Raw genomic sequence first — 12,915 nt, 5'->3', positions numbered from 1 at the left:
CTAGATTTTGGCGGGCATTCTGTGCTAGGATGGGCATAGATTTATCTTTTTCGTCCGCTTTCCATCCTCAGACGAATGGCCAGACCGAGCGGATTAATCAGACCCTGGAGACATATCTGAGGTGTTTTGTGTCTGCAGACCAGGATGATTGGGTTGCTTTTTTGCCATTGGCGGAGTTCGCTCTCAATAATCGGGCCAGCTCTGCCACTTTGGTGTCCCCGTTTTTCTGTAATTCGGGGTTTCATCCTCGATTTTCCTCTGGTCAGGTGGAATCTTCGGATTGTCCTGGAGTGGATGCTGTGGTGGAGAGATTGCATCAGATCTGGGGGCAGGTGGTGGACAATTTGAGGTTGTCCCAGGAGAAGACTCAGCTTTTTGCCAACCGCCACCGTCGTGTTGGTCCTCGGCTTTCTGTTGGGGATTTGGTGTGGTTGTCTTCTCGTTTTGTCCCTATGAGGGTCTCTTCTCCTAAGTTTAAGCCTCGGTTTATCGGCCCGTATAAGATATTGGAGATTCTTAACCCTGTTTCCTTCCGTTTGGACCTCCCTGCATCCTTTTCTATTCATAACGTTTTTCATCGGTCATTATTGCGCAGGTATGAGGTACCGGTTGTGCCTTCCGTTGAGCCTCCTGCTCCGGTGTTGGTTGAGGGTGAGTTGGAGTACGTTGTGGAGAAAATCTTGGACTCTCGTGTTTCCAGACGGAGACTCCAGTATCTGGTCAAGTGGAAGGGATACGGCCAGGAGGATAATTCTTGGGTGAATGCATCTGATGTTCATGCCTCCGATCTGGTTCGTGCCTTTCATAGGGCCCATCCTGATCGCCCTGGTGGTTCTGGTGAGGGTTCGGTGCCCCCTCCTTGAGGGGGGGGTACTGTTGTGAATTTGGATTCTGGGCTCCCCCGGTGGCTACTGGTGGAATTGAACTGGTGTCTTCATCTTCTCTGTTCACCTGTTCCCATCAAGATGTGGGAGTCGCTATATAACCTTGCTGCTCTGTTAGTTGCTTGCCGGTCAACAATGTTATCAGAAGCCTCTCTGTGCTTGTTCCTGCTCCTAGACAACTACTAGATAAGTTGGACTCTTGTCCATGTTTGTTTTTGCATTTTGTTCCAGTTCACAGCTGTAGTTTCGTTACTGTGTCTGGAAAGCTCTTGTGAACGGGAATTGCCACTCTGGTGTTATGAGTTAATGCCAGAGTTTTAAAGTGATTTCTGGATGGTGTTTTTGATAGGGTTTTCAGCTGACCATGAAAGTGTCCTTTCTGTCTTCTGCTATGTAGTAAGTGGACCTCAAATTTGCTAAACCTATTTTCATACTACGTTTGTTATTTCATCTCAACTCACCGCCAATACATGTGGGGGGCCTCTGTCTCCTTTCGGGGTATTTCTCTAGAGGTGAGCTAGGACTAATATTTTCCTCTGCTAGTTTTATTTAGTCCTCCGGCTGGGCTGGGCATCTAGAATCAACGTAGGCATGCTACCCGGCCACTGCTAGTTGTGCGTTAGGTTTAGTTCATGGTCAGCTCAGTTCCCATCTTCCAAGAGCTAGTTCCTATATATGCTTATGCTATGTTCTCTTGCCATTGAGATCATGACAAGTGGCACAATAGAAAAACGACACATCACCTCTGACATTTAACTATTCTTCTCATTTCTGGAAACATAAGCTGCCATGAATACACTTTGTGTCATAGGGAACTGTGACACTGATACACAACGGACCATAGAAAATCAAATGGCGTCATGTATTCATTTGTGAAGAACAAGTGTAGGGAGACATGATATACAGTTGCATTTAAAATTACTCAACCCACTCCTGTGTTATCCATAGTTCTAACACGCAATCAAACATCTCAGTCAACAATTCCCTAGCCAGTCCTCCAGGTATTTGATGTGTTTTATCTAAGGCACCCGATGCAACTAAAGAAAACTATGATTGTTTGAGACAACATCTGATTTGTAGAGGTACTCTATTTAGGGGTTTAATGAATTCTGAGACTGCAGTAGTCTTTCTGTGCCCAATTCATCAACATTTCCGGTTTCTTTTCAATTTTTATTTTTGACTTCTGGTGTCAGTTTTTATCAATCTTTTTATTTTTTCTTTTAGGTCTGTGTCACACTTGCGAGTGCAATGCGAGAAACTCGCATGAGTCTATCAATACCTGGTACAACCGCCGGCACTCGGGTCCGTAGCGTGCAGCGGCATCTATTTGTATGCAGCTCAACGCTCTATTCCCGAGTGCCGGGTATTGATGCGAGAGACTCGTGCGAGTTTCTTGCATTGCACTCACAAGTGTGTCCCCGGCCTTAAAGCAAATTTGTCAGTAGGATTTCGCCATTGTCCCCACCAAAAAACAATTATTTATATGTGCATGTAGCTCTTTCAAAGACAGGTCCAGCAATACTTTTACGTGAAAGCTATATAGATGACAGAGCTGTGGTATGCAGTTCTGCAACTGAGCAGTGAGGGCGCCAGTAGAGATGAGTGAGAGTTCTTGGATAAGGTGTTATCCGAACATGTCGTGTCCTAATCAAGGATTTTTGGCATGCTCGAAAACATGCTTGACAACACATGCAGGGATTGCCTAACAAACAGGCCGAAAATACTCGATTAGGACAAGAGCGTGCTCGGATAGCACCTTATCATTACTAGGTGTCAGATATCGCACCTATAGCTATCAGAGGTTGATGACCTACCCTAATGAGGGGGGAGTCGCAGAAAGTCCGAGTTTGATCCAATATTCGGATCACATGCGGCCATATAAGTCAATGAGTCTGTGAAAAATATCAGACTTCACTTGGATGACATCTAAGTACAGTCCGATTTCCGAGACAATGGAAAAGGTGGAGAAGTTTTGTTTTCCACCTTCTCCTAATCCGAAAGAATTGAATCACACTATGCCGACACTGTGATCAGAATTTGATCGGACTCTTATTTGCATAATCAGCCGAGAGAATTGGCTGCCATGTGCACCTGCCCAATCACAGACAACCCCTTTAAGCTCTTTATCTATTTTTGCCAAATGCTTTCATTTTTACGTCTATTTCCAATTTTTTTCTCTGTTTGCAGTTGTTGACATGACTTTTGTAATCTACAACTTTGCAGACGATTCATCATTTGCAACTTTTTAAAAAGTCGCAACATTTTTGTGCAAATTTATTCAAGTCCCACCTGTGAGTACTTTTTTGTATACAATCAATGCCCAAAAGTTAGCATTTCGTGTGACACGTTTTTTTGCTAGCAAGGAAAAAATATATTTTTTTTTTATTTTGCAAAATTCATGAACTCATGTGGGCCATCTTGAAGAATTTGGCACTAAAACATCAATGAATATCACAAAACAAAAAAGAACAGTGACGAAAAAACCCTTAAATGATAAATTGGGCCCTTTGCATTGAATTTGGACAAACAACTTGCTATATTAGTTGTGTTGTGCTAATTTGTTCTTGTTTTGTTGGAATATTACAAATGGTGGAATGTGTGTAAAGTTAGCTAATAATTGATACTTGCAATTGGGATTCAAATATTAATTTTGATTGCAACTGTGTATAATAAAAAACAACAACGCATAACATGAATCAAGACAGGACATCGACTCCTTTTTAAAGTCAACACACCCCACCTTCAGAGCACACATAAGTAAATAATCCCTTAACCCCTTCAAGTCGTGGCCCTTTTTCGTTTTTGCTTTTTCATTTTTCGCTCCCCTCCTTCCCAGAGCCATAACTTTTTTATTTTTCCGTCAATATGGCCACGTGAGGGCTTATTTTTTGCGGGACGAGTTGTACTTTTGAACGACACCATTGGTTTTACCATGTCTTTTACTAGAAAACGGGAAAAAAAATCCAAGTGCGGTGAAATTGCAAAAAAAGTGCAATCCCACACTTGTTTTTTGTTTGGCTTTTTTGCTAGGTTCACTAAATGCTAAAACTAACCTGCCATTGTGATTCTCCAGGTCATTACGAGTTCATAGACACCTAACATGTCTAGGTTATTTTTTATCCAAATGGTGAAAAAAAATTCAAAACTTTGCTTAAAAAAAAAAAGTGCCATATTCCGATACCCGAAGCGTCTCCATTTTTCGTGATCTGGGGTCGGGTGAGGGCATATTTTTTGCGTGCCGAGCTGACGTTTTAAATAATATCACTTTTGTGCAGATACGTTCTTTTGATCGCCCGTTATTGCATTTTAATGCAATGTCGTGGCAACAAAAAAAACGTAATTCTGGCGTTTTGAATTTTTTTCTCGCTACGCTGTTTAGCGATCAGGTTAATGCTTTTTTTTTATTGATAGATCGGGTGATTCTGAACGCTGCGATACCAAATACGTGTAGGTTTGATTTTGTTTTTATTGTTTTATTTAGGATGGGGCGAAAGGGGGGTGATTTAAACTTTTATGTTTTTTACATTTTTTTCATATTTTTAAAAACATTTTTTTTTACCTGTGCCATGCTTCAATAGCCTCCATGGGAGGCTAGAAGCTGGCACAACTCGATCGGCTCATCAGATCGCTGCTATGTAGCAGAAATGCAGGTGTGCTGTGAGCGCCGACCACAGGGGGGCGCTCACAGCAGGCCGGCATCAGTAACCATAGAGGTCTCAAGGACCTCTATGGTTACTGTCCTGACACATCGCCGACCCCCGATCATGTGACAGGGGTCGGCGATGATGTCATTTCCGGCCGCCCGGCCGGAAGCTTTAGTTAAATGCCGCTGTCTGCGTTTGACAGCGGCATTTAACAGGTTAATAGCGGTGAGTGAATAACGATTTCACCCGCCGCTATTGCGCGCACATGTCAGCTGTACAAAACAGTTGACATGTCGTGACTTTGATGTGGGCTCAGTGCCGGAGCCCACATCAAAGGGGGATTCACGGCATGCGCAGTACATGTACGGCGCATGTCGTGAAAGGGTTAAGGGTATGTGCACACGCTGCGGATTACTCTGCGGATTTTTCCGGACTGATTTTGGTAAATCTGCAGCTAAACCGCTCTGCGGATTTCCTGCAATTTTTGTGCGGATTCCACCTGCGGTTTTACACCTGCCGATTCCTATTATGGAGCAGGCGTAAACCACTGCGGAATCCGCACAAAGAATCGACATGCTGCGGAATAACCAACGCTACGTTTCTGCGCATTTTTTTCCGCAGCATGTGCACTGCGGATTTTGTTTTCCATAGGTTTACATGGTACTGTAAACTCATGGAAATCTGCTGCGGATCCGCAAAGTCCGCAACGTGTGCACATACCCTAAAGAGGTAAAGAGCTGTTCTTTATATATGTACACAATACACTATGGTCTTTTTTTGTGTATAATTTTAACATTTCCTTCTTTTTTTTTTAGCAGACATTAATTACCCAGACTTTTAGCCAGACTAACCCAACAGCCATCACTCCAGATGAATACTTTGACCCTAATTTTGAATTGGGACAACGAGATATGGGGCGACCCATGGAACTTACTACCAAAACTCAGAAGTAAGTAGGGTGTGAAGAGCTACATGATTGACTTTTGATAGTAAATGATCTATATCTATATTGATATTTCCAAAATGTTAGATAGAATGAAAGTCTTCCAAGAGGTTGTTCAGAGCGTAGTGTGATATCCATTTCTAACTCGAAGATCTAATGATGTTGTCAAAAACAAAGAGGATGAAAACTACTGCAGTCGGTTGGAGCTTAAGGCTATATTCACACACAGCGTTTTTGCTGTTTTTTTCTGCAAGTATGAACTGGTCTTGTGTCTCTTGAGCTGAACACAACAGCCTCGTAGGCACATATAAAACTGTTGAGTTTGGGTCAGGAGATCTGTGAAAAGTTTGTACCTCACAGTCAATACTTGGACCATGAAACATGGATGTCTGAAACCGGCCTTTAAGAGGGAAAGTTTAAAGTATTGCTTTGATATACATTGAATGCTTCCCTTATGTTTTACCATTAACATCTACATGTTTGTCTTTTATTTACCACTTTCAGGTTTAAAGCCAAACTTTGGTTGTGTGAAGACCACCCGTTGTCTTTGTCAGAACAGGTGGCGCCAATTATTGACCTCATGGCAATAAGCAATGCACTTTTTGCAAAACTTCGTGATTTTATAACTCTCAGGCTACCCCCAGGATTCCCTGTCAAAATTGGTGAGTATTATATTTATATACACTTTTTAGCACAGCCATAAATGGGATGTGCCTCAGGTTTAAACTACAAGAGTTAGATGCAAGGAGTGCACTGTGTGAGTGGGGCCTTCAACGGGTTGTCCATATCTCATCAATAACAAATGAATCACTTTAAGGCCCCATTTAAAAGAAAAACAATAAATTGTCACCTCCCACAGCTGTGCTGTTTCAGCGATGTCGGTGTGCTATTCTAGGCATGTACCAACACATTGTTATGTCAAGGGACTGCTGCAGCCAATCTGCAACCGCTGATCAGCTGTAGCTCATCAATATTCAGTCAGGGCAGATGTCCACTCCAATGAAATAGTGACCACTGATAGTCTGCAGCAGTCCCGTGACACAAAGTCAAGGGAGCCACCAAGGAATATTGGTGCTGACTACAGGAGGTGAGTATCCATTGTTTTTGCTTTAATTGGGGCCTTGAAGTGATAATACAAGGTGGACAACCCCTTTAAAGCAAAAGATTCCCATTGCAAAATGTAATTTGGCTAAATAAATTTGATTGACGAAAATAATGGACAGGTTGTATTTCGTTATAACTAGTGATGAGAGAGTATACTCGTTGCTCGAGATTTCCCGAGCACACTCGGGTGATCTCTGATTATTTGTTAGTGTTCGGAGATTTAGTTTTCATCGCCGCAACTGAATGATTTACATCTGTTAGCCAGCCTGAGTACATGTGGGGGTTGCATGGTTGCTAGGGAATCCCCACATGTAATCAAGCTGGCTAATAGATGTAAATCATTCAGTTGCAGCGATGAAAACTAAATCTCCGAGCACTAAAAAATACTCCGGAGACCACCCGAGCGTGCTCGGGAAAACCCGAGCAACGAGTACACTCGCTCATCACTAGTAATAACTAATTGCAGATGCAAATTTTACAAATCACTTTTGCAAACTGTTGATATTCTGTACTCTTATGGTATTTTTATATTTTTTTTCAGAAATTCCCATTTTTCACATTTTGAATGCACGCATCACTTTCGGAAACCTAAACGGATGCGATGAGCCAGTATCATCCCTTCGTCAAAGTCCCAGCAGTGAAGCCCCCTCCCCAAGCAGCGACTCCTGCAGTGTTAGCAGCACCAGCTCTATAAGTATGATGCCACAGCAGGGGGAGACGGGACACAGGGACTCCAACAGTATGTGTCAGACCTCAGCACTGGGGGCAAAGGAGGTCCTGGGTAGGGGTGACTAGAGAGAGGATTACCATTAGCAATGCCTCATGTCACCCATAGATCCTAGATAGGTAGGTAGCATGATCCACCAACATTTCAGATGGCTCCACCAGGCCTCCACCTTCACTGCTTTGCCTGACTACACATACAGATTTGGCTGCTTTTGTAATGGTGCTTTTATGTTGTCAGCTCTTTTGGGAAGGAGGTATCTTAGATAGTTAGCAAAACCTTTTTTTTGACTTGTGTATTGTTATTTTTTTTGTGAATGTTTAGCTTCTGGACGTGGCTGTGAGATGGACCAGTCGTTGTTTGAAGCTCCGCGGGGTTACAGTATGGTGGGAAGTTACCGTGAGAGTATGCGGGAGGAAGAGGATGACCTGATGCAGTTTGCTATCCAGCAGAGTTTGCTGGAAGCTGGTAGTGAATATGACCAGGTAAGAAGAAGTCATGGATCCCACCTCCCTGTTCACAATTGCACTCTGCAGTTTTGCTGATAAGTGTTGTCTCCTCACTGCATAAAAATGCTGACTAATGTAAGAAAACGCCTCAAAACTGGCAAAATGCAACAAACAGGAGATGCAGTTTCGCCCTGATAACCATAGAGGTAATTAATAATAAATTCTGACCACATATAGCCACCACTAGATCTATATCTTTTCCATTGAGCTCAATAATTCCCCTAGTAAACCCAAAAAATATATGTTTTTTCTTATATCAAAGTGGAAGATACCAAACTAACATGGTACAAATGTATATTTTTTTAGTAAACCCCTAAACCTTCCACAGTGATGGCTATAGCCAACCTACCGTAACTTTTATAATTCAATACCCAAGAAAAAAAAAAACAGAAATACAGGGATGAGCATATTCCCTACAGCAAGTAAATCCATAAACAGTAATAAGTGCATGTAAAGAAATAGGGTGCTAAGTTAACACTATTTTTATCAAAAAGGCATAAAATCCATCCCACCAACATCAAAGTGTACCCATTGGGACGGTCCTAACTTGTCTCTAGTATTAAAACCTTACTGTGTGTCAAACATCACTGTGAATAAGGGCCGAGCAGGACAGGGCCAGACTGAGATACCCATCCATGGAAAGCTATATAGATAAATTCCTAGCTCAGAAAGGGGAGCCATGCCACGTGTTTGTACAAAATACAAGAGATGACAGCAAAACCAAAAAAACTGAGCCGGACTATAAGCTGGTATTTCATAGACAAGACCCAAGAAACAAACAAAAAAATACAAAAATGAGCATATACCCTACAGCAAGTAAATCATTAGATAGTAAATGTAGGTAACATAGGATACTTAGTTAAGGCTATTTTGATCAAAAACACATAAAAGCCATCCCACCATGGAAAGGTGTACCCATCGGGACGGTCCTAACCGGTCTCTAGTATTAAAACCTTATCATGTGTCTAACCTCCGATAGATTTATATGCTTTCCATTGACTTCAATAATATCTCTAGTAAATCCCACAAATATATATTTTTTCTTTATCAAACTGGAGGATACCAAACTAACAAATATATATTTTTCTAGTAAACCCCCCAAACTCTCCATAGTGATGGTTACAGCAAGCCTATCTTTTATTATTGAACTCCATGGTTATACAAATGATTGATGCTCTACATCATAAATGTCAATGCCTAACTTACTATTAATGAGCTACGTACGAAGGCCAACAATCTAGTAATTTCATTTCATTTAATTTGTAGGTAACAATCTGGGAAGCTCTAACAAATAGCAAACCGGGAACACATCCAACGTCAAATGAAGGTCGGAAAGGAGAAAGGTTTGTAGAGTGGATTTACCTTTGAACAGACCTGTAATTAGAGTGCACCTATCATTTAAGGTGACTTCTTATAATAACCTGTAAAGATGAACGGACCTCTTCGTGCAACACCGGTCATTGGTCCAGGTCAGTGCTCTTTGGCCTTGGATAGGTTGTGCACGATTTTCCTGAGCTCCTGGGTTTCCCAACACGGTGTTTGATTCACTGGCCTGGTGTGGCCATCTGTCCAGCAGACAGGTGACGTCTCACATCATCATGATTATTGCTGAGCCTGGGATCTCGGAGATTAAGAAAATTTGCACAGCTGCTGTCCACTGACTTGGACCGAGGAAGGGTTTCATAGAATGTTGGAGTTGGAAGAGACTTCCAGGGTCATCATCTACAACCTCCTGCTCAATGCAGGATTCACTAAACCATCTCAGACACATGTCTGTCCAGCCTCTATTTGAAGACTTCCATTGAAGGAGAACTCGCCACCTCTCGTGGCAGCCTGTTCCACTCATTGATCACCCTCACTCAACCCTCAGGACCGAGGTTGTGTAAAGCAGTCTGCTCATCTCTACTTTGTGTGTAGATGAGGAATAACACAATTTCCATCCATTATATAACTTGTATCCTGCTTTTTAGCAGCTTTATCTCTGTAGTCACTGGATACAGTAACTTCTCTCTGTGTACTCTATCTCTAAGGGTACTGTCACACAGTGCAATTTTGATCGCTACGACGGTACGATTCGTGACGTTCTAGCGATATCGTTACGATATCGCAGTGTCTGACACGCAGCAGCGATCAGGGACCCTGCTGAGAATCGTACGTCGTAGCAGATCGTTTGGAACTTTCTTTCGTCGCTTGATCACCCGCTGACATCGCTGGATCGTTGTGTGTGACAGCGATCCAGCGATGTGTTCGCTTGTAACCAGGGTAAACATCGGGTAACTAAGCGCAGGGCCGCGCTTAGTAACCCGATGTTTACCCTGGTTACCAGCGTAAACGTAAAAAAAACAAACAGTACATACTCACATTCCGGTGTCTGTCCTCCGGCGTCTCAGCTTCTCTGCACTGTGAGCGCCTGCTGGCCGGAAAGCGAGCACAGCGGTGACGCGGTGACGTCACCGCTCTGCTTCCCGGCTATGGTGCTTACACAGTGGAGAGAAGCAGAACGCTGGGGGACAGACACCGGAATGTGAGTATGTACTGTTTGTTTTTTTTACGTTTACGCTGGTAACCAGGGTAAACATCGGGTTACTAAGCGCGGCCCTGCGCTTAGTAACCCGATGTTTACCCTGGTTACCCGGGGACTTCGGCATCGCTCCAGCGCCGTGATTGCAAAGTGTGACCGCAGTCTACGACGCTGGAGCGATAATCATACGACGCTGCGACGTCACGTATCGTGCCGTCGTAGCGATCGAAATTGCACTGTGTGACAGTACCCTTAGTCTAACTTCTCCCCCTCCCTTCTCCAGTCTACAGACAGACCCTGATATTTTACTCTTAACTAAAGACAGATCTGAAGACAGATTGGAGCTGGATTTGAGAGTGAAAGATGAGTGCAGGAGAAAATAATTGGCGCACAAATAGGGACAGAGTTTTTTTTATCTTTATAATTTTATTTTATGCTAAAAAACAAAAACAAACTAAAAGTGTAGTCACAAATTTCACACTGGCACTGCCATCTATGACATAAGAGTCCATTTGTAAAGACTTGTTTGCTGTGGCCCTCAAGTCTCACATTGTGGCACTGTTTTAGGTGTCTATGTGTCTTCCTGTGACATGAACCAAAAACTGTGACCACTTGTTATTGGATTTGAAAGGGTTTCCCAGGAAAGGCAACCTCCTTTCCAAATGTGCCCCACCTCACAATTGTCAGTGTATACAGGCTTTGTGTGCACATAACCTTACCAAGTGTAGTAAGTGACAATAATTATTTCACCATTTAAGGGAAACTATCATTAGAAAATTATATATTATTTAAATTATGATTTTGAGTGACGTATTTTTTTTTTGCACATTTTTGGCAATATTTTATTCCATTTTACTATCTACGATATATTAAAAAAATACTATATATATGCATATATATATACAGCAGGGTGGATAAAAATCAATGTTTTTTTTTAAAAATCAAAAAAATCGGATTATTTTGATTTAAATCGGATTTTTTTTATTTAAATCGGATTTTTTTCAATAAACTGCTTTTTGAGGAAAATATTTTACCATCCAAAGGTTCTTCCATCATGAGATAAAGCTGAGTTGTTTAACTCAGTAGAATAAAGGCTGTATATGTGTAACATTCACAATGCCATGCTCTTCCAGAGGTTTCTGTAGGATGCTGACTATCCAACAAGTTTGGGCATGTCAACTGAATGGAAAAAGAAACTAAACCAAAAGTGAAACCAAGCTAGAAGTGTGGAATTAAAGGGGCAGTATGAACAAAATGTGGAGGCTATTAATAGTTTATACAATTAAGACATGCTGCTTTTAAACACCTACCTATTGCCATATAGTAAAACAAAAAAGATTTTTACTTACTTTGGGGTCCCCCCCTCACCCTGGCGTTAGATCGTTGCCCCTAGTTTCGTCCGTGTAACTATGGGCGCACATGCGCACTGCTCTCACTTCTCATTTTAATCGTGATTTATATTAAAAAAAACCTTTTGATTTAAATCAGTGATTTAAATCATGATTAAAATCATGATTTAAATCGATCCGATTTAAATAGAAAAAAATCTTTTGATTTAAATCGTGATTTAAATCATGATTTAAATCGGCGTGATTTAAATCAATCCACCCTGATATACAGTGCCGTGCGAAAGTATTCGGCTCCCTGGAATTTTTCAACCTTTCCCTACATATCATGCTTCATACATAAAGTTACCAAATGTAAACTTTTGGTGAAGAATCAACAACAAGTGGAACACAATTGTGAAGTTGAACGAAATTTATTGGTAATTTTAAATTTTAGTGGAAACTCAAAAATTGAAAAGTGGGGCGTGCAATATTATTCGGCCCCTTTTAAGGCACTGTACTTCCAGCGCTTTCTTTCAAGAAGAGTTTTCAGCAGTCTCATTATTACCAGAGGCAGGATCACAGTGACAGATAACTCCTCCATACACAGCTGATGACACAGGATCCACCAATCACAATAGGCGATGTCACAGCCGAACTTTCTTCCACTCCTTTTGAGTAAGTCTATTGATGATAATGTATATTTTTTGACAGAACAGGAAGTTAGAGTCCAAAAAGCTCAAGTGGCCAATATGAAAATTCAAGATTTTTAAGTTTTATTTTTAATACAGATCATAATATGGATAAAAAAACTTTGCCAACATTTTTTTATAATTTATATTTAATACAAAACCTGATTTAATCAAAATGTCAATTTCAATTCATTCCCTTTAATGAATATATTGTTTCTAATGCCTGAGATAATAGACAACAAGCATGCATTTAGGAAAGAGCCAACATGAAAAAAGGAATATATTACTTCAAAAGACACAAAAATTCAAAGATTAACAATTCCTTGTTATTTTTTCTTTGTGTAGAATTATTATTATTATAATAAAAGTAATAATAATAATAATAATAATTCTACACAAAGAAAAAAATTAAGGAACAGCCTGAGTAAAAAAAAAAAAGACTCAAGGGCAATAATCCAACATAGACAACTATTACCATACATATACAGAGCAATGGAGTTGACACAAAGCATATACAAAGTATCATAGAAAGTGCAAAAAGTATCACTACATATAGGACCTGTATATCC

General features: G+C 41.1%; 1 protein-coding gene across 4 annotated transcripts in view; it reads left to right on the top strand.

Annotated features, from left to right (window-relative positions):
• The window catches only part of ANKRD13B (ankyrin repeat domain 13B), a 242,923-nt gene that overhangs the window by 227,829 nt on the left and 2,179 nt on the right, over nt 1–12,915 (top strand). The window contains exons 10-14 of one of the 4 annotated variants that reach the window (XM_077294291.1): nt 5,344–5,477; nt 5,976–6,133; nt 7,117–7,269; nt 7,624–7,784; nt 9,075–9,151. In XM_077294291.1, coding sequence (XP_077150406.1) covers nt 5,344–5,477; nt 5,976–6,133; nt 7,117–7,269; nt 7,624–7,784; nt 9,075–9,151 — 683 coding nt within the window. Of the gene's footprint in view, nt 1–5,343; nt 5,478–5,975; nt 6,134–7,116; nt 7,315–7,623; nt 7,785–9,074; nt 9,152–12,915 lie in introns of all 4 variants that reach the window. The other 3 variants (XM_077294288.1, XM_077294292.1, XM_077294290.1) reach the window with 3 other exon arrangements.

This window comes from Ranitomeya variabilis, chromosome 3, assembly GCF_051348905.1.
Source record: "Ranitomeya variabilis isolate aRanVar5 chromosome 3, aRanVar5.hap1, whole genome shotgun sequence".
NCBI classification, from domain to species: domain Eukaryota; kingdom Metazoa; phylum Chordata; class Amphibia; order Anura; family Dendrobatidae; genus Ranitomeya; species Ranitomeya variabilis.
The sequence above is the reverse complement of the archived record's forward strand: the minus strand, read 5'-3'. Positions and strand labels throughout refer to the sequence as shown.